The 22,835-nt window shown below is 36.0% G+C and overlaps 1 protein-coding gene across 1 annotated transcript in view; it reads right to left on the bottom strand.

The window, feature by feature from the left end:
- The window catches only part of mybpc2a (myosin binding protein Ca), a 72,578-nt gene that overhangs the window by 36,160 nt on the left and 13,583 nt on the right, over nt 1-22,835 (bottom strand). The window contains exons 2-11 of the mRNA XM_015061227.1: nt 16,584-16,619; nt 15,351-15,359; nt 15,251-15,271; nt 7,626-7,640; nt 6,635-6,718; nt 5,303-5,451; nt 4,888-5,005; nt 4,641-4,689; nt 1,158-1,214; nt 906-1,075 (exon numbers count right to left, since the gene is read on the bottom strand). Coding sequence (XP_014916713.1) covers nt 906-1,075; nt 1,158-1,214; nt 4,641-4,689; nt 4,888-5,005; nt 5,303-5,451; nt 6,635-6,718; nt 7,626-7,640; nt 15,251-15,271; nt 15,351-15,359; nt 16,584-16,619 — 708 coding nt within the window. The remainder of the gene's footprint in view (nt 1-905; nt 1,076-1,157; nt 1,215-4,640; nt 4,690-4,887; nt 5,006-5,302; nt 5,452-6,634; nt 6,719-7,625; nt 7,641-15,250; nt 15,272-15,350; nt 15,360-16,583; nt 16,620-22,835) is intronic.

The raw sequence follows: 22,835 nt of genomic DNA, 5'->3' as shown, positions 1-22,835 counted from the left end.
TATTGTGCAAAAGTTCACACTGTCCCTGTTTTTATACTTCCATTCGAGTGTCTACTATGTCTAAAAACAAACCAAGAACTTTGAAAAACCTTCGAAATTTAACTGCACCTGGTAACCCAAGTTAAGCTCCAGCATGTTAGGTCAGCTGGTTTTACCGTACAATGGTTGCTGGAAAAGACGAGTGTTTTGTTGTTGACTTACCATCCAGAAACAACTTAGTGAATTATTTTTGGTTGTGCAGGAGGCTCCACTTTTGCTTTTCAAAGCTGTGCAGTGGTGTAATTGCGAATCTGTTTTCAGCCATTTTTACGTACTAATGTAAACGCTGAGTTGGCCAGCACAATTTTGGATTTAAAGTGACAAGAAGCCCTAAAATAGCTCATTCTGAACTGAGCAAACTAAAATCTCATTATCTAAGATTCATTTTGTGTAAAAGGAATCTAACGAACATGTTTTTGTTGTAGCTCATAGATTTATCCAACCTTCAGTATTGCCCACACATTCAGGTGGCTTACTTGGCTGACGGTTTGATTTCCTGCCCGTTTTTCAGCCATTTCACTTCGGCCGTGGGGTCAGCCACTTCCACGGTGAGCTGGATCCTCTTCCCCTTCTCCACAGAGTAGGCCGAGTCCATCTTCGTCAGTAAAGCTAACGAGAAAGGATCGTGTCAGCGCAGCTCTGGTGCAGCTTTAAGAGAAAATGATCCACGGCAGCCGGCTCTTAGCAGTAACGGGCTAACAAACACTCCACCTGTCATCCAGCCTGTGTAACCTCCCTCCTGAGGGCTTTAAACGCTGCCAGTATTTACAGCCGGCTGCATTAAACAGGTTTAGTTTCCTCCCTGCCGTCAAATTTCTCGTGCACATTCTGGGTTTGTCTCATAAAATGTCTCCTCTGCGACTCACCATCACTCTTCTTGGACTCGGCCTTCATCTTCTTCAGCCGCTTCAGCATGCCCCTCAGGTCCGTGATGCCGTACTGAAAGGCAATCTTCTCGTAATCACAAGGCTTGGCTGCCTTTAGGATTTCCCATACGTCAACCTCTTCCTTTGGCCCCTGCGGTTTCTTCTCCTTCCTGAATATCAGCGTTGATGCAGACGGAGAGTTAAATCTGATGCAGGTGAAGTCAAAATGTGGATTATTTTTACTTATCTTACCGTTTCTTCAGCAAAACGCTAAAGTCCAGCTCACCAGCATCCTCATCCCCCTCTCCTCTGAGGAAAAGAGACATTTAGTTATGGTGAATTTATTCTGTTAGTTTTGAGTTTAGCTCTACTTAGTTTTAGAACAGTTTTTATTACTTATTATTAGTTATAGTAGCAGTTTTACGGCTAATTTTGGCAGAATGCCCAAAGATTTTACTCAAAATAGTTTCACTCAAGTAAAAGTAAATCGTCCAAGAAAATACTACAACAGTAAAAGAGTATTTGGTAGAAAGTCACTCAACTACTGAGTAACTGATCAAGTCATCAATCATTTAATATTTAAAAATTACATAATCAGACTTAAAAAAATAAAAAGTTAAGTGAAAATTTTATATTTTAAGGACCAAAATGACAATAATTCATATAAGTAACAAAAAATATCAAAATCAGGGAAAATAAAATGTTTCTAAATCAGTTTCTTTCAATAAAAAATGAAACTTTAACAGAAACTGCAGGTGTGTTTCTGAGTCTGGTGAGTTTTTGTTTGTTTTTCATTCCAGTAAGAGCAGAAATACTTCATAATAATAAAATTACTGGAAGTAAAAAGTACAGCGTAGTAAAAAAAAGTTAATTTAAAAAGAAATTACTTTAGTAAATGTAACTTTATGTAACTATTTATGACATTTTTCCTATGTTGTAAGTTAATTTTTCTGCCAATGAAACTAGAACTTTTAATCAACGTTAAGGAAATATTTACTTAGAACAAGCCTCTGCATATAAAATTTACATTTAAGTTAGTTTGTCTGACTTCAAGTTTACTAAAATATTTGCTGTAGAAACTAGACCAAAATTACTTGGTGAGATTTTGTGTTTTTGCAGTGCAGGGACAATGACAGCTCTGATTTTCATTTGCTCTCGTCGCTCTAATGATGTTTTTACTGAAATAAAACCTGTTTTCACATCACTTCCATCATGGAGGGTTTTAATGACGGGAAAATCCTTAAACTCTGTTGATATTTTCAGATGCTGTGTTGCAGGGCTGACATCATTTTCACGCTCAGCCGACCTCCTTTTACTCATCTTTTACTCTGCGTGCGGACGGTGCTGTCCTGGGAGGATTCGCTCCCCTCAGGACAGCCGGATGAACGCCGTCCTCAGATGATCCGCTCGTTCTGGAGCCGGCTTTGAAGTTATTTGGATTTCTCTCGGTCTCAGATGAGTTAAATGAACCTCAAACACACGAGGTCGGCGCTCACCATGATGTTAGAAAACAACAAAAACCAAATCCTGCTGATGCTTCGTAGAAATCGCCACACAGACTCGACACCCCCAGGACTTTTTCCCTTCTCATTTTCCTGCTTATATGTTAATGTAAAAGGCTGATTAAGGCTTTCTAACCAATTTCAATTAATCAGATCCTCCCTGACATTTAAAAACATATTCAGATGAAAACTATCTAATGTCCAAATGATTCGCTCAGCGCTCCACATCCTTCAGATTAGGTGTAAAAAATCTACAAATATTAACTCTGTAGGCGATTTAAAAAAAAATACATGTATTTATAGACGCCCCTTTTGTTCAGTTGCGAAAAATATAATTTCTGAGATTTATTGTGCTTTAAAGGCAGATATATTGTCCCAGAGTTCTGGACTTTCTCAAAATAAAGCTTTAAGTTTATATAAAAATAGATGAATTGCTGTAATTTCATAAATCATTTAATTTTGTCTCTATCTGTGCTGCATAATTTCTGTTCTGTTGGAGTTATTATTGTTATTTTTTCTGTACAAATAACCAAAATATTTAATAAACATATTAAAAAAATAAAATAAAGGTACAAAAATTTATGCATGAGGCTGCAACTGTGTAGACTAAATAATAATAAATTAATTGAATTGTACAGATATAATTTAAGAGTAGAAATTGTGACATGGAGTAAAAATTAGATAAAGTAAATTCGTAAATATTTATAATATGGGATCATTAGATGTAGGATTTAATAAGCTTTTGCTTCTTCCTACTTTTCAAATTATTTAAAATTATTAGATTTTGTTTATTTAAATCTGCTACTTTTGTTTTTGTGGTTTTGTTTGTTGAAGCATTTGTGATTTTTTTTATCTTTAAAGGTGCTACATAAATAAATATTTTACATGCTAGAAAATATCTAAAAGAAAATAAAATTGAGTTTATTTCTGGTTTTTCTGCAGTGGATCTGCTTTTACCGTCTTTAAGGTGAAAACTGAGAAAACTGTAGGTGAAACAACAAAAAGAAAACAACACAAGTGTAAATTGTACAAGTTGAGAAGCTTTCGTTGTGGAGCGAATGTTTTAAATGAGAACAACGCGTCGTTTGGTGCCAAAGGCTCAGCGAACTCGTCATCTTTTTGTTTGTCTGACTCTGTTATCGTTTCACTTTACAGACACTTTAAACTCTGGGTGTTTTCACCAGCAGATTTGGTTCCAATGGGGACCAAAGTTGCAACATTTGTTACATTTTCAGCTGCTGCGGTTCAATTTCACGCTGCACCAAACGATCCAAACTAAACCAGTTCCCCTCCTCACCTGTGGGGGCGCTGCATCAAGAACCACAGAAAGAAACGCCTCTGAAGAAGACACTGAGCTCAACAAACAAAATGCAAACTTCCTGTGATGTGAACTAAAAAACCAACTCAAAACCAAAAAACGGCAAATTATTTCTGTTATAATTTGGGAAAATGTTTTATTAAAAGTGAAATAATCTGCCAGTGAAACTAGAACTTTTTTTAATAATAATGAATTATTGACTGAAAGGTTACTTATAAGACAGTTTTGTCTTATTTCAAGTGTATTAAGATATTTGGACTGGAAACTAGACCAAAATACTTGGTAAGATTTCGTGTTTTTACAGTGTAGAGTTCAATTAGCTGTTGTGAATGAACCATAAAATCTCTGAAAAGCAGATCTGGGCAGAGTAGAAAGAAATTTACTCAAAATAAAAAGTATTTGGTAAAAAGCTACCTTAGTAGACTTTGATTAACTTAAAAACTACATCATCAGATGGACCAAAATATAAAGTTAAGTGGAAATTTTGGTATTTTAAGGACAAAAATGACAATAATTCATATAAGTAACAAAAAATAACAAAATCAGGCAAAATCATTTTTTTCTTTCAATAAAAAAATGTATGAAACTTTAACAGAAACTTTAGGTGTGTTTCTGTGTCTGGTGTGTTTTTGGTTTAAACTTGTTTTTCATTCAGTGGGTAGAAAATCCAGAAATTTTACTTAAGTAAAAGCAGAAATACTTCATAATAAAACTACTGAAGTAAGTAAAAATAGTCTTAAAGTATTTTTTTTTCTTTTTCAAAACAGTTACTCAAGTAAACGTACCTGAGTAAATATAACTAGTTTCTACCCAGCTGTGGCTAAAAGACGCTGAAACTCCTGATGACATGCAGGAAGTAGAAGCTCTGAGACGCGACAGGAAGAGAGAGACGGCGATCTGCAGAGCGACACTCACGATCGTTTGAACGCCTCCAAGATGTTGTCCTGCTGGTCCTCCTGCGCGGCTGGAAGCAGCAGACAGAAACAGGAAGTGAGGTTAATCCGTTACGCCGCGCCACAGGAGCAGTGATGACCTGGATGACGGCTCTAATGTCTGCGGCGCTCTCCGCGTTATTGGCTGACACAGTCAGTTACGCCGTTATGGCGGACGCGTTGAATGGGAGATGACAATGATGTGATTACGTGTGGGTCTGCGGACCTACCCGCCACGGAGACTTCGAAGGCGCAGCTGTCGCACTTGTCTTTGGCGGTGACCTCGCAGCGGTAGCCACCTGCGTCTCCGTCCACCACCTTGATGATGCTCATCTCGTAGGTGTAGATCTGACGGCACAGAAACCGAAGCACAGACAGTCACTGCAACTCCAGGTTTGGTAAAAATCTACATAATCACATTTAATAATGTCATTCTTCTTCTTTTTTTTTTAAAGTTGAAGCCAAAATGAATCAGGATTTTTAAGTTTTTCTTCATGTTTGTTATTGTTTTGTTTTTTTACCTCCATATATCCACTTCCAAAAACCTGCGTTGGCCCTTTAAGGCTGGAAAACGTCCAACACTGACAGGTTTACAGCCTGTAGAGCAACGGTGAACAGGCTGAGACAGAGAAAATGGCCGCATACCTTGGTGTTTCTGTCGTACGACTCCTTGAACTGCAGGTGCTTCCCGGCTTTGCTGGACAGGTCGAGCCACTTCCCCTTCAGCCACTTCATGACGGGCTTCCTGCTCAGCGTCGACGAGTCGACTTTGGCCACAAACGTGATGTCCTTCCCTGCCAGCAACAAAGACGGACGGCGTTTTTATTCCAGACAGATAAACAGTTTGTCCTCTTGCAGAGTGGACATTTGTAAAAATAAAAAAATATACAACCTTGTTAAAATATTGGCTTTCTGTGATGTAACAAAATGAAACCAGCATAAGAAAATGTTTCCCACATTTAATGACTTATAGTCTGTAAAGTTTAAGAGAAAAACTAATTAATCTGCTTGGTGTAAGAGGCAGAAAGCTTAAAGAGATCCAGGATTAGTTGAACATGTTGGCCTTAATATGTTGTAAGTTTTCTATTAACTAAAAAATTGCTGTTTGTGATAAAAAAACAACTCATAATTACTTCAAAAATGAACATATTTTATTTTATACCCATGGAGGTCGCCATTTTTTCACCTACTGGGTTGACGACGCGTTTTGGTCCGTTCTGTACTGGAGTCTACAGAGTGAACACAGGAAGGCTAACTTTATCTCAGCAGCTGTTTATCATATTGCATCTGACTGGTGTAATTTTAGATAAAGCCACATGGTGTCACTGTTGGCTGCAACTAAAAATAAAAAATAAAAACAGTGAGGTGAGTCCGGATTGCTTCCCACAAGAAAACACAAGAAGAGTGCAGTGGGAGAGAGTCTGAGACAAACACAACTTCAGAAGGACCCAATCTGTACCCTCAACATTTCTCTCTAGAAGACTTTGAGCCATTTGTATGAGCAAAGCTGACAAAGGCTCGAATGGATGATCATTACCTTAACAAGCTAAAAATAAATACAGCGCCTACAGTTTTTATCCACAAAGCGCCTAAACCCCTCTGCAGCCGGAGCGAATAATGCTGGGAGAAACATCAGACAGACGACTCTGGAAGTCCTCTGTCCTCTTCGTCTCTTTGGTCCTCCGCATCTTCATCACCTCTGGTGAATTCTACATTTCCATTGATTTCAACGAGCTCTAGATCAACTTGAAAAGGCTTAATGATGTTACTCATCTGAGCAAATGTTGCCAAATCGAAGTGAAACATGTTGAAACTGAACCAAATATGGGCTTCAACTATTTTTGTACAGATTGTTGCACCATAGGTGGAAAAAAAAATCCTTTTTTTTACTTTACATCATAAAATGATGTAAAGTTAAAGTTAGCTTTTTTCACTTGTTTTAACATCTTCTGTATAACTCAGTTTATTTTGACAAACCTTTGGTGGCGGTGGCGCTCTCCGGCTTCAGCACAAACAGACTGCTCTGCTCAGACATCTCACCACCTTCTCCTGGTGCAGCATCTGAGATGAAAATTCAATCACAAATTAGAGCAGGAAAACATGACCCAGCGATGAATCCACACAGAACGAAGACAAACGGACCAAGCAAATCACTAAAGCGTCTCTGATCGTCTCTGAAAATATCTGGGTTTAATTTAAGGGCAAAATTTTTTGGTTTTTGAAGATGTAATTTTTAGAAAATAAAGTTTTTTTTCCCATAGAGCAGAGTGATGTCAACATGTCCAGAGCGGCCATCTTGTTTTACAGCTTCTATTTATTTGGACTTTGAATTCAGATCAACCTTACAATAAAATATAAACTTCACTCTATGATTGTTTTTCTTTTTAAATATCAAAATAAAGTAATAATATTCCAAGAATTCAGTCATGAGAATAAAGTTCTATGACAATAAAGTCTTAATATTACCAGAATAATGTCATAATATGAGAATGAAGTAGTAAAAAAAAAAATAATAATTTTGTTTGTCTCAAAATGGTAAAATTGCATCTTTATTCTGCCAATATTATGAATTATTTCTTGTAATTAAACAATAATTCCCATAGCCTGGTCCTAATACTCAACAGTGCAACTCACTAAAGAGGTGACTGAAATAAAAGCCACTTTCTGAAAATGTTTCCTGTTATTTCTAATTACTTTATTGGAAAAATATGAGAGAGAAAAAAAAGTCAAGTGAAATGGGAAATTTTTTGTTTTTGCCATATTTCCCAGCCTTAATTAAAACATCAAATTATCATCTCTAAGTTATGAACTGAGGACTTTAACTCTCTTTTCTCAATTGTTGGGGGTAGAAATCAACGGTGTCGTCATCTGACAAAAAAATCTCTGTTTCTGTTAAAGGCGCCGTGTTTATAATGTGTTTGCTTGTCAGAATTCTTCACAGAAACACTAAAACATTATTTTTTCTTACCATCAAGAGGCAACTCTGCACCAAATGAGGAAACAAAAGACAGAGACAGCAAGTGAGACATCAATCTGTGCAGAACCTGCCCTTGCTCTTAATAATCAAGTCAATGTGCTTTCACGCACCTTTCCACCCGTCTTCAATATAACTGTAAGAAACTGTTTCTCTAAGCCAAATGATCTGTTTCTGTCTCCATGACAACAAACTGCAAGTTTTAAAGGTGACCTACTGTGCTTCCTTGAATATGTTAGGATCTTAACAAAACATGGTTTTTACATGTTTTGCACAAAATCATTCTTAGATAATCAGATTCCAATCTGGTTAGTTCAAAATAAGCCGTTTGCACTTGAAAATGGCTGCAAATAGATGTGCAATTTCACAACCGTACATCTCTGCAAAGCAAAAGTAGAGAATGCAGCAATCGGTTTCTGGATGGTAAGTCAACAACAAAACACTTGTCTTTTCCAGCAGCCGTTGTAAAGCACATTAAAACTCTTGGTAGTAGCATAATGTTTACCGTGAGAGTTCACCACTGCTTACATTCCACCTTCAGCTGTTACTGACATGAGCAACAACCACATTTAATTTCTCCTTAAGATCACAATAAAGTATTTCTGAATTGAGTTATTTGAGCTGACTAAATGTGCTGGAGTTCCACTTGGGTTGCTAGGTAACAGGGCGGAACTCTGCTGGGGTTGCTGGGTAACAGGGCGGAACTCTGCTGGGGTTGCTAGGTAACAGACTGATTTGTTACACTCTGGAAGTTTCCAGACACTCAGAAGACACATTAACTTATTGCCAAAACACAACTGTAGGTTTTTTTATTATTTTTTTTAAAAGCATTTTTAAGCAGTTGAGACCCAAATGGAAGTACGGAAACATGTAAAATGCAAATTCTTGCATAATAGGTCCCTTTAAACGTAAAAATGTCCTGAATGGATCCAGGGTCACGTGTCAAATGAGGTCACGCTCCTTCATAAATTCACAGAGCCGTGCTGTCGGCGCCACCCCCTGCCTGAACCTCCTCGCTGCTTTTATGGGTTCAGTTAATTCGATCTTTTAATCAAAAGTACCCCAGAGGACAGATCCAAGTTCAGCTGTTCAGGATGATTTAAAGGGTTTCAGTCAGAATGCTAAGCAGGAAAGCGGATCTCGGAAAGGAAACCCAGGGGACACTTTTGAATGTTTGCAGTCTTACACTGTAACACTGGATCCTCCATCGCGTTCGCAGGGAAGATTCTCTGTGAAATTAACTCCCTGGCAGTAAAGCTGGAGATCTGAGATTTGGACAAAAGCCTGCAGGGACTTTTAGAGACTCTATTTATAATTTAAGCCTTTTATAACACATGAAAAAAATCTGCCATTATTTATTTTGAACCTTGAATGCTAAGCTTTGCTTTTATTGTTGTTTTTTTTTAATGAAGTTATGCCAATTAAAAATGTTAAACATAATTTATTCTAAATGCCGTAAAATTTCATATTTTCTGACACAAATAGCAGATTAATCCTACAACTGTAGCCACATTCTTAAAGGAGACCCATTATGCTTCCTCTTAAATCACTTAGAATAGCTCTATGAGCCACATAAAACATGTTAATTAGATTTTTTGCACAAAATCATTCTCAAATAATTCAGCTGCTCATTATGAGTATTTTGAGATTCCTTTCAGAATGAGCTGTTTTAGGGTCCTGTCACTTTTATGCAAATAAACTGCAACTGGCCACGCCCCCTCAACTCAACGCTCACAGTTTATAAAAGTGAAAATGGTTGCAAACAGTCGCGCAACTGTACAACACTCTTTTCCAGCAGCGCAAACAGCGATAAAACCTGCTGACCAAACGTGTTGGAGTTTGGCTACGGTTGCTAGGTAACGGGGTAGTGACTTAATAATTGTGAGGTTTTTGAAGCTGCTTGTTTTCCAGACACCAAAAATATCGACTTATTTCCAAAAAATGGCTGGATGTTTTGTTTTTGTAGTGCTTGGACTGTTTCTAGAGAGATTCAAGCAGAAGAATAAAAATGTCCAAAAAGTGAATTTTGTGTAATAAGTCCCCTTTCGGACAAGATCTTAAAGTTAATTCCTTTAGTACTCAAAAGTCTGACTTTCTTTGTTCCAACACAAGGTGGAACTCAGATTTTAAAATTATACACTGCAAAAACAGAAAATCTTACCAAGTATTTTTAGTTAAATTTCAAGGGTAAATATCTTAGTGCACAGTATAAGACAAAACTAACACATAATCAACATATCAGCAAGATATAGGAGCTTGTATAGAGTAAATAATTCCATTATGTTGATGAAGAAGTGCTTGTTTCATTGACAGATTATTTCACTTATAGCAGGGGAGAAATGTTGTTAGCACTTTTTAATAAATTTTAAGGAATTACTGACTCTAAACAAGCTCCTATTTCTTGCTTGTAAGTTAGTTTTGTCTTATTTCAAATATACTAAGGGATTTGCACTAGACCAAAAATACTTGGTATGATTTCCTGTTTTTACAGTGTAGGTCTCTGACCAATGACTATCTCAAATCCAACATGGCTGCCGTTCATCTAAAGTCTATAAGTCGAAATAATAAACAGTGAATTTTCAAATTTCACATTTTTTTCATTAAATCAATAGAAGAAATTATTATAAAACATTTATTTGTGGACTCAATAATTCTATAATTTGAAGTTTAGATGTCCCAGCATTTGTTTCATAATTCTGAGAACTGGGATGTAAAATCCAAACTAAACTGCGTTTTTCAGAGTGTTTGTCCCATTTGTCTTTCTTTCCCTGAAGAAAATTAAAAAATTAATAACATTTTAGTGGCCAGCAGATAAATGCTGCACATGTTTTAGCTGACTAGACAAAGCTTTTAATTAAAACCTCAGCCAATTTACTGATTTTTAAAGCTATTAAAGACACCAGAGGTACTGCGGCTGGATAATGCTGTTAATTTCACAGTTATTACTAATTTATTGTAGCAGCAATTTATAAACCTCATGAAAAGACAGTGACAACAGAACCAGAACTGTGTTAATTATGTACATATTGGACTGTAATATTCTCCAGCTGTAGCATAAAGTAGCTAATTTCTGACATATAAAAATAGCGGCACTTTGCTTGCATTTACTAACTAATCTTTAAAGTCACCAGCTTCTTCATCTACTATATTTACTTGTTTTACAGTCAACTTCTTTCAACTAGCTGCTAATCTGATGTGTTTTTCTCTTTTAAATAGCAATGTGACAACTATTATGGTTTTAAATGTCTATTAATAACGATGTAAATGAGCAGAAACAAGCAGGCAGCTATAGATTCACCTACAGACGGCTGGATATCAGTTAATAAGGACAGGAGTCAATGAGCCGCAAAGCAGGAGTAATGTACAGTAAGCTTCACACACAAAGCCGTTCTAACGACCCTCTGGGATATGAACACGATTTTAACAGATTAAATCTCAGAATAAAGGAACAACATGTACATGAATTTGCACTCAGGTTGTAAGAGTTTCATCAGAGAGACAAACTGGAGGAAGAAAATGTCTCTGTGGTGGATGTTTCTTTTTTTTTTATTTCGCTCTCTAATATGAGCCTGAAAACATTTTGTGTCCAGGATGTGTGGGGTCTGCAGGGATGTTAAAATGCAGGATATGAAGATGCAAAAACTCTTCAAGTCTGGCAGAAGTGAGCTGTTTCTTTTCACCACGACTCACTGCAAAAACACAAAATCTTACCAAGTAATTTTGCTCAACATTTTTGTGTAAATATCTCAGTAAACTTGAAATAAGACAAAAGTTACATACAAGTAACTTTTCAGCAAAATACATTTTAGTAAGTAATGACAAAATGTTGAGGAAAAAAACTAGTTCCACTGGCAGATTATTTTACTTGTAAGATGGCAAAAATGTCATGTTATAAGTGAAATAATATGTCTATAAAACGATTATTTTTCTATATTACAGGATTAATTACTAAAAACAAAATTAAGTGCATCTTGTTTAAATGTTACTTGTAAGTTAGTTTCGTCTTATTTTAAGAGTACTAACATATTTGCACTACAAACCAGACAAAAGAAAAATACTTTGATTTTACAATTTTGTGTTTTTGCAGTGCAAAACCTGTAAAGCATGTCAAACTAAAAACTTAGTTTTTATTCAACCCTCTAGTCGCCACATAAATCAAAGTTTTAAGACTACAGTTAGGTTTTTAAATATTATTTTATCAGTTGAATCAAAACCATTTTTATTTAGTTACTGACAAATTACATCAACTAGTCCATCCAGTTTTTTGTGACTCCACAAAATCAACAGATGGCCGCATTTATTTGCACAATTGCACAACATTGGTTTTAAGTGATACTACCTCCCACCTGCAGGTGGCAGTGTTTCTTATGTCTCGTTCTCAACCTCACCTGATGTCAAGTTTTATTGTGAAAAATTTACCGTCATACATCAACGCAACTGTTTCTAAATTAGCTCCACAAAGCATAAAATCCTGGAGGAACTGATCAGAGTGGAAAGATGTTCAATATTATATAATTCTGAGAAGAACTTACAGCTATTTATCAATATTTTAACAGTTTGTTATTGATTGTTATTAATGTGCTCTGGCACAAGCGGCCCTTTAAGAAGATTCATAAGAGTTTGACACCCCAGAAAGCTCTTCTCATCTTTAGCCAACACCAACATTACATCACAAACGCTGGAGTCGATTTCTTTGATCTATGCTGTGTGAGGAAGCAGAACGCATTCAGGCTGGAGTGAGAAGCAGAAAGAGGAAGAAGGTGGGGAAGGCTTTACATCAGGGAGTTCAGGCAGACACGCCTGTTCAGCTCTAATGTCTCGTTTGCTGCTCATGATCATCGCTTACAAAGGAGTCTTGTGGGGCATAAACGTAACTTGCCGAGTGTTGGCCTCCCGAAGACGGCGACTCATTATAAATGAGCTGCGGTGTTGGTTTAAATGGCTGCTCCACTTCATCACTGCACACGTGCGAAAACACTTAATCACTCTGCAGAAAGTTTATTATGATAACTGGCTGCAGACGCACAGGAACATCTTTCTTCCTTTTGCGTTTTAGGATGTTTTCACACTGGTAGACTGAAGAGTTATATTTTCAGCTGCTGCAGGTGAGTCAAACGAATCAAAACCTTTTATAAACCTGTGGGGGGCGCTGCACCAAGAACCACAGAAGGAAACAACATGAAAACCTCTGAAGAAGAAACTGAGCACAACTTCCTTCTTCACAAAATGTAGACAAAAGTGGAGTGCGTCAGATTTTAGCATTTGTAGTATTTTGCTTTTGAGATATTTGTTCCGCTAGCACGTTTGTTTTGGTTGTATTTACCCAGAATGCCCTGCGCAGTAGTCCACTTCCTGCTTTTGGAGCGGTCTCTGGTTTGCTTGGTGTTCACATATGCATTCAAACTGGACCAGAGTTCACTTTCAAGGTTTATTTCTTGTGTTTACTGCACATTCACACTTTCCCAAACATACCGGACTTTCCAGACAAACTGACTGGACTTTGATTAAAACGGGCCAAACAAGGCTGATGTGAATGTGAGCTGACATTAAAGTGGACCAAATCTGAGCAAATTTAACACTCATAAGTCTGGATTTAACAAAGGAAAATAAAAATAAATAATCCCCTTTGTTATGATTCCCTTTGATACATGCAGCCATAAAAACATTAAACATAAATCTTTATATTCAACAATTTCAGTCATGAATGTCACTGAAAACATCTGGATTTTTTTTTGTTGCTTTTTTATGCAGCTGGGGACATAAATTGTGGGAAATAATCGCCGATTCCTCCTGTTTTCCTCAAACGTCTCATGATCTGCAGCATGTTGGGAAAAACATGCGGCGACAACTGATGGCAGCGCGGAGGAAATCAGACACACTCAGCGGAGCGCAACCAAACATGCTTAACATGAAGGGCTGGGGGAATATCTGAGCCGCTTGATTTAATCCAGGAGTTTGACGCAGAACGAGTTATGATATGGAATTAAATTACTGCTGGGAAAGATGTGTGGAAAGCCTGGAAATAAAACTGAAACGTTTAGAAAGATCCGAGGTTTAATTTGAGTTTATTTATTCAAGAGGTTTGAAACCTCATGTTAGGAAAACATTGTTTGGTTCACAGCAGATTCACCTGGAGAGTTTCTGGATGAGAAACTGGATTTTGGTCTCATCTGGTCAAAAAGAGAAATCAGTGAACCCGTTTGTTTACGTATGTGAAGTTAAGCTATTATTATTATTATTATTATTAATTACGTTTTCCAAGTTATTATCACAGGGTAATAAAGTCATCTGTCTTTTTTGTGTTGGTCTGAATGGTTTAAAGTTTTAATGTACAGTTTCCTCTCAGCTTTACACAAACAAACAAACATGAATGAATCGATTTCCAATCAGTTTTTTGCACCAAACAATTAAAAATAAACAGGTTCTCACTGAGGATCTTTAAATGTGTAAACATTTCAAATTTTAAATCGCAAATAGCAAATATTGCAGTAAGAAAATTGCGAGGGAACGTAAAATGTCCCCTGCAGGGCTCCGTACTTTTCAACTAAACAGAGCAAACCATTTTCTTTTTTATTTTTATTAACCTCACTTCAACATGGATCTAAACCTTTGACTAAATTAGCTTTTCTTCTATCGGTATGTCATAAATGATTATTTTTGTCTTAACCAAAAATGTTTTTAACATGTTTTTTATTGCACTGCAAAAACACAAAACAAAAATTATTTGTGATTTCTTTATTGTGCAAATATCTTAGTTCACCTGAAATAAGACAAAAATTACTAGTAATGTTTCATCCAGATATGGGAGATTGTTTTTAAGTCAATAATTATTTTCTATTGATGAAATAATATTCGTTCCACTGGAACAAATTTTTTTTCTAGAAAATTTCTAAGATTTTTCTGACAAATTTCTGAATTTTTTGGCATTAATTTACTCCTTTCTTTTTCTCCCATCTACAATAACTAAAACATCGTCATACAAAACTAACTTACAAGTCATTTTATTATGAATATTCAGTAGCTTGTTATAAATAAATCATTCTTTAACACTGATGAAAAAGTAATAGTTCTGATATGAGATAATTTAACTTCTGACAACGTAATTTCTCCATATAATAAGTGAAATAATCTGCCAGTGGAACAAGCAATTTTTTAAAAGCATTTAAGAGATTACTGACTTTAAAAAAGCTCTTATGCATGACTTGTAAGTTAGTTTTGTTTTATTTCAAGTGTACTAAGATATTTGCACTAGAAATAAACCAAAAATACTTGGTAAAATTTTGTGTTTTTGCAGTGTAGACGACTACAATAAGAGTAGAAGACAGATGTGAGGAAATAATCTGCATTGCATGACGTAAAGCTGCGCTGAAAGACCAGAAGTCACACATGGATCCATGCAGAGTGAATAAACGGCTCCTGCTTCGCTCCGGATTCCACCAGCTGGGTTTAAATCGCGGAGCTAAAAGTGAGTGCGCGGCGCCAATAAAAGCCACAGAGACGGTGAAACGGCATCCTGCTCCATCCAGCAGCGACGCCTTGGGAGTCATGCACCTCCACACTCAGGCCCATCACCCACAGAAGATCACAGCTTCTGTGTTTGTTTCATCACTCAGCCTTACCGTCCTCCTCCGCTGGCTTCTCTGAATGAAAGAAACAGCGATGGTGGTGATGATGATGATTATAGGAACGACTGGGAAGGATGTGGTGGGTTTCTCTTACCCTTTTTGTCTGAAAGGAAGAACAGCAGGAACATCAATCAGAAACGATTCTGGAGAGGTCAATCTGAGCTCAGCTACACTGCAAAAACATCAAATATTACCAAATATTTTTGTCTAATTTTTAGTGCAAATATCTTAGCACTTGAAATAAAACAAAACTGCAGTGGTGTATTAGGGCCATTACAGATGAAAGAGTAGAGGAGCAGTACATTTCTGCCACAAAACTTTTAGATTAATTTCAGAAAATTTCTAGAAAAAAAAAAAACATGGAAATTCCTAAATTTGAAAATAAGGTAGAAAAAAACCTGAAATTTTGAAAGTAATGTCAGAAATTTTTAAGAAAAAACATGGACATTCCTCAGTTTGTAAAGTGAAAATTTTTCAAGGAAAAAACCGTCAGAGATTTCTAGCTTACATTTTTTTGTAAAAACTTGGAAATTTTTGAGATTGTAAAGTGAAATCAGAAAATTTTCATCTTAGAAACTTTCGAAAAAAAAGTTGAATTTTTTTTAACTTATTTTTCTGAAAAAATTCTGATAATAAACTCAGAATTTTTTTTTTTTTTTGGCAGAAATGTACTAATTTTTCTATCTAAAATGGCCGTAATACACTCATACAAAACCAACTTACAAGTAACTTTTCAGCAACTTTTTGACTTTTTTAGTCAATAATTCCTTAATAATAATAAAAGTAAGTAGTAAATCCACTGGCAGATTATTTCACTTAAAACAAAGTAAATTATTAGATATTTTTAATCTTAGAGGCCTTTAAACACATTAAATTACTGTATGAAGTTTTGGTGATACGTTTTTATTTTTTGATTATTGAGAACATATGGTTTATCTCTAATAAACCAACTAATCTAAGTCCATTGTTGCACTTCACCAGCTCTAATATGACAATGAACCCACAAAAAATAAAATACATCAATCAACCAACAAAAACTTTTTAAATTAAAAAACCAAACATCTGAATTTCATTATGTAAAAGTGAAACAATCTGCCAGGAGAACCAGTAATTTTTAATCAATATTAAGGAATCATTGATTTAAAAGAAGCTGCTATGTTGCTGAAAAGTTGCTTGCAATTTAGTTTTGTCTTATTTCCAGTGCAGTAAGACATTTTCACTAGAAACTGGACCAACATACTTGGTAAGATTTAGTGTTTTTGCAGTGTAGGCTGACTTTCTGTGGATTCCCTTGAGAGCTCAGATTAGGTGCCACTTAGACTCTTACCAGCAGGGGCTGCTGCAGCCTTATCGCTCTGGGCTTCTGCAATTAAACAACAATTATGCAAATTAATTAGTACATCCTCATTATTTCATATCATATAGCACCAGCAGCACTAATTTTTGCGCAGTCACATTAAAACGCTGGGACTCAGTGAACTGTTTGAAGAGCAACATCTTGTGATCTGAATCCTCAAGAGACCCCAGTAATTATTGCCATCAATAGCTAATCATCCCTACACATAACTATGGGCACTTATCAGTTTAGTTATATAAAATGCAGACACGGGGAAAAAGAAAGTGCACCCTATTATAATTTATATGCATCCGTGCATGATTACAACAGAGTTTGGTGTTTACCAGCTTCTTAAACCATTTAAATCTCCTTCATGTGAAAACATGTACTGTTTAATGATCGAAATTAAATTAATCTGTGCAGGAAACAAAGAGTTGCCATGGTGACACATTAAAGATGACCTGTACAGGTTCGGATGGGTCTGTAGGCGATACAAAAAAGAAATCAATCTCAGATAAGATTTCAGTTTGGTTCGTTCAGAATGAACCGTTTTAGGTAAAACCAGCCAAACAAATGAGCTGGAACTTACGTTGCTAGGTAACGGGCCTGGGCTTGGCTGGGGTTGCTAGGTAACAGTGAGGGCTTCTGGGTTGCTAGGTGGGGGCGAGGGCCTGCTGATTTATGCAGTGGTGTAGATAGGAAACAAAAAAGGAGTAAATTTCCACCAAAAAAAAAAAAACTCAGAAATTGTGAGACCAATCTTTGAGATTTTCTTGAAAAATAAAAAGTTGTAGGAGAAACTTTTAGCTAACTCTTGAAACTCAGAAACTTCTGAGTTTTTTTCTAGAAAATGTCCAAGATCAATCTAAAAATTTCTGAGTATTTTAGCACAACGTTTCGACTTTTCAAACCCAGACATTTCCGAGATTTTTTTTTTTTTTCCAGAGTTTTTGGTGGAAATGTCCTCCTTTTTCCCTATCAGTTATGCCATTTTCTAGACACTAAACCACATGAACTTGTTGCCAAAAACCAGTTCACGGTTTTTTAAGTTTTTTAGATTGTTTTTAGAAGCAATAGAAACCCAAATGCAAGAACAAAAATGTGCATAACATGAATTTTGCATAGCAGGTCGCCTTTAAATATTTTTAGTACCTGGTAAAGGTCATTTTTAAAAGTGGATGAATTTGCACTTTAAGGCAAAATCTCTGGGTAAAGAAATCCAAACAGTGCATGAAACCAGAGTTTTAACAAACAGTCGTCTAACTCTCCTTCATTTCTGCAGGGATCGCTTCTGGCAAAAGGGAATATTGGGTTTTAACAAGCGAACTGCGCACGATCCGGACGAGCTTTACAGAAACAGCGAGGCTGAGATAAATATAAGTGAGTTTTTTTACAGAGATCATGAGGAATAATTGAGCTTTAAATTTCACCGAAAGGCTCGGCCTCGAGACAAATGAGCTTTTGATGGGATAAAGAACATCAAAGTTCCAGGATCGCAGAAATCTGGGTTGCTTTAGCAGCCAGGGGAACGAAGATCAGGAATAAATTTATGTCTGCCAGGAAAACCAAAGCCCACAGCTGGCTTAGCATTCAGCATCTATTTAAAAGATCTACGTTAAGAATATCACTGGACTGACGAGGGTTAAACTTCAGGAAAGAAGGAAGGAAAAAAGGCAGGGAGGAAAGGAGAAAAGAAGGTAGGAAGGAAAAAAGGAGGGAAGATAGGAAGAGATGATGGAAGGAAGGAAGGAATAAAGGAAGAAAGAAAGAATGAAGGGAGAAAAGAAGAATAGAAAGAATGAAGGAGGGAAGAAAAAGAGCATGAAAGGAAAAAATATGAAAGGAGGGAGGAATAAAAGAAGAAAGAAAGAAAAAACAAAAAGAAAGGAAGGAAAGAAGTAATGAAGTTAGCTTGCTCTAAGCTTTTAGCTTATTTATTGTTGTCATAGCAACTGCCTGTCAATATGGCTGCCAGTTACACAGAGCAAAGTCTCATAAGAACTTCTTTATTTTCTTAAAGTCTTTTTTAACAACCGTCAGAACATCGACATTATAAAACAACAGAAATAAGTAAATTTGCCGTGGGGATTTATTCATATAGTGACAAGAAAATCAACTAAAGAAGATTTACAAAATATTACATTTGTGTTATAAATTTAGTTTTCATGGCTTTTGGATTATTAGATGATAATAATCAAGTCTTTCATAAAGTCACATAGGAACTATAAATAGACAACTTGTAATTAAGTGACACACTGACAGGAAGAAGAAGCTGGAATCGAACCTACAACCTTTCAATTGCAGGACGACCCACTGAGTCGCACACAAATTTTACAACTTTCCTGTTAAACTCCATCCAGAAAGTTTCACAACTCGACACTCTGCGATCATTTATGACGAATTATTTGCGTGTTCTTGAGGTTGGAAGCTAATGCAGCTTAACAAGGGGAGCCGAGAGTCGGTGAAAGTCATTTCTGGGTTTTCTTAGCCGAGTCCTGGTTGTTATTTCCGTCTCTGTCGTTGTGCTTACTGAGGGATTCCTGCTCCCCATTCTGCTCCTGCCCTGCATCCCAAACATCTTCTGCTCAAATCGTACGGGGATTTGGGGTCTTATTCGCGGCATTAGCCGTCTTTGAAAAGCTCAATCAGCCGCTCAAGAATGTAAACAACTCAGCGGCAGAGTTACTCTTTATAATACGAGGTAATCAGTGCCAGCAGCACCACAGCAAATCACTTAATTACAAAAAGAAGCAAAGAAAAACCTTTAAAATATTTCTAACAACTCTGATTTAGCAATGTTAGTAAGATTAAAACGGATAATTGAAATGGTTCTACAAAAACATGTAACTTTACTGTCATTTTATTTAATAGATAAGTTTCTTATTGACCTCAAAGTGGAGAAATTTACTGCACAGTAACAAAATACACTCAAGTGAATATAAAATATATAGAAACAATATAAATGGAAAAACTGGATAAAATCAAATTAAATTGAACTCTTTTTAATTTATGAGATATGTTTTTGTAAAATTTGACACCACTCCATTTTTGTTTGCATTTCATGAAGAAGAAAGCTGCGCTTAGTGTCTTCTTCAGAAGGTTTCCTTCAATAAAGGTTTCCATTGTTCTTGGCGCAGCGCCCCCACAGGCGAGGAGGGGAACAGGTTTTTTAAGGGTTTGGTTTGTTTGACACAGTTTGATGAACTGCAGCAGCTGAAAATGGAATAAATGTAGCAACTTTGTTCCCCAGTAGAACCGAATCTATCAGGTGTGAAACTCCTTCAGTTCAAGGCTGATAAAATCAGAGCCACTAAATGTTGGATTCTCCTCTATTCGCCCTCCTTCACCCACCATCATGAGATCCTGCTTTTCTCAGTAAGAGGCTGTCAGTGCACTACTGGATCCACTATGACCCCCTAATCCCTCCCTGCTAACATGCTAACGCTAACGCTAAACATAAGCAGCAACTACAGATCTATCTTCGCCCTCATTATTGTTCGGCCTTCATGCTTTGGCCTAAATAACTTTACTCAGCAGTCATCTGTTTCCCTGTCTTCCAGGTATCTGTTAAATGGATAATATATCTTCCTTTCTGCTTAATGCAAATCCTCATTCTCAGCAGTTTTTATCCCGCTGCTTCTCTGTCCTACTTTAATCTGATTCCAGGCTTTTTTAAAGGGGAGAAAACAGCAGAAAGGAGAGCAAAACTCAACATAGATGAAATAAATTCTCTATAAACTATACTTAATAATGTGGAATGGTTGTTGACATTATTGTGCTCAGTTTCTGGTGACCTTATAAATATCAATACCAAACCAAAGTACAAATAATTCAACATGTATCCAACATTTAAAACTGGTTTTTCCTCTCCAAACTCATCTGTGGTATATATTTAAACAAATGGCTAATGCTAACTGTAAAGTAACACTAAAGTTAAGATTTAACAAAAGCTTAGTTAGCAGAAGGTATTTTACTGTATCTAAGAGTTTCTACATAAAAAACTCAGTTACTTTAAATGGTTATAATTCCCATAAACCAACCAAATCAGTAACACAACACAGTATTTTTTATTAATCGTCATTATCAATACTAAAATATTTCACATTAAGATCTAACCAATTATCAAAGAAGAAAAATGAAAATAATAATTAATGTCTACTTATTATTAATGGACTAAACTCAAGAAAACAAAATAAAGAAAGTTTTTAGACCATGTAAAAAGCAAAATAAATGTTTAACACACTCATTGATGACTGGACTGGATTAAAGTCTAAAAATATTCCATTTAATTAACAAATGTCAAGAGGAATGTTATTTTTCTTATCTATTTGGGAGCCTTAACATTAATCGGAATGATACATTTGAGGGGAACAGGAAAGATCTAGTTTAGTTATCATTTTCACTCTTGAAATGTGTTAAAAATTGCTGTGGAAAATGTAATAAAATGTTATATTTTCATACAAACTAGCTTCAGAAGTTTGGTGTGAAATATTTCCACTGTTAACAATAATCAGAACAACACAGTTTAGATTAGTGCTGACAGTTTGGATTAGATAAATATGGTTAGCTTCCATTAGCATCCGTTAGCTTCAGTTAGCTTTCTTTTGCTTTTAATTTCTTTAGCAATTAAATGACTCCATAAACAAACACCAGAGTCAAACTAGAGATAATTTTGATATGAATCATATAAACATCAATCAAAGAAGATGAAACAGTAGAATAGTTTATGTTTTAGGTATTGCTGCCGTTAGCTTCTGTTAGCTTAAACCTTCATATCGGGTTTCTTTAGCAATTAATCTGCTGATTCCTAAAATAAGCGTCACCAGATTCAAACTAGAGATAATTTTGATATGAAAACATTTATAAAATATGTTGAAAAAGTAAAAGAAAAGTGTTTTAGGTAATGCTACGGTTAGCTTTTGTTAGCTTTTTACTGTATCGTTTCAGACACATAGTTTCTTTAGCAAATCAACTGTGGAGTTCTGCTGGATCCTACAAGAAATTATATTAACCTAAACCACATAAAACATCAAAGTATGTGAAAATGTAAAACTGTTTACATTTTAGTTGCCACCATTAGCTTCTGTTAGCGTCCGTTAGCTGTATGTGTGTCTGTTGTTTTTAAACTGAGAAACTTATTAAAGTTAAAGCTTTAATATTATATAAATTTTACATAAAAGCATACTTTATTTAGAACTAAAGGCTTTATGATTTAGTTTTTTTGTTCTGTGGCAGTACATTAAAAAACAAACAAACACAACTGTTAATAATTCAGAAAACAAGCTGATTAATATCACAGCGCTCTCTTCATCTCTGTCTCTCCTGCCGACTCGCGTTTGAAGGCTAACCTCGGTGGAACGCGCTGCGTTAATCTCTTCTGACATTTTCTTGTCTTCCTCTGCTTGTTTAAGCAGCTACACTGAAAAACAGTTCAACCAAACTAACATCTGACTCATAAAAATGATTTTCCTTCCTCACTGAACAAAGCTAAAAACGGCCATTTTAAATGTTTGTTTGTTAGGGAAACATTAATCATTCAAGCTAGTTTTTATTATTTTGATAACTTAAGCAGCATCAATTTTTATATATAAAAAACACACATTGTTTTTTAGCCGAATAAACGCAGATGAGGCAGAAAATGACTTGAAAACCGAGCATTACCCGGTTATATTTCCAGTGCAGTCTAAGGTTAAAGGGATGCTGAATACATCAGACAATTTAAAAGTGTCTACAATTTTAAGCCGAGGCTTAAAGCTAACGTGTTAACTGCTGGAGATTCTGGGACGAGCGCCTCCGCTTCACCAGAACCCAACACCGGGTCGTAGTAACATGGTCCCGTCTCTCGTGCTTTGTTAATACAACCTTTTGCCCTTCACAGTACAGCGCAGTCATGCCACTCAACAGCTGTGTCAATAAAACTGAGAGCTCCTGTTACCATGTGTGCTTTATAGTATAAATGTGTGAACAAATTCACATCTTACATTTTTCTGACGAAAGCGTAATTAGAAAAACCTTTTCTGGACCGCCACGCCGACTTGGAAATGAAGTAAGACATTTTATTTAATTTTACCAGCTGTTAAAGTTACATTTTTCTTCCACTTTATAATTATTCGACACGCTTTGTTGATGAATTATCACATGAAATTCCACTTAAATTTGTTTTTGTGGTATGGCAAAAGATGGAGAAGTGGAGCTCATTTGTCCTGTAATAACTTAAAATGTCCCAAGCTAATTTTTACTAAT

The sequence above is a fragment of the Poecilia latipinna genome, unplaced genomic scaffold (genome assembly GCF_001443285.1).
Source record: "Poecilia latipinna isolate Pla-1442-1.1 unplaced genomic scaffold, P_latipinna-1.0 Scaffold1790, whole genome shotgun sequence".
NCBI classification, from domain to species: Eukaryota; Metazoa; Chordata; class Actinopteri; order Cyprinodontiformes; family Poeciliidae; genus Poecilia; species Poecilia latipinna.
This window is presented reverse-complemented; position numbering and strand designations above follow the sequence as displayed.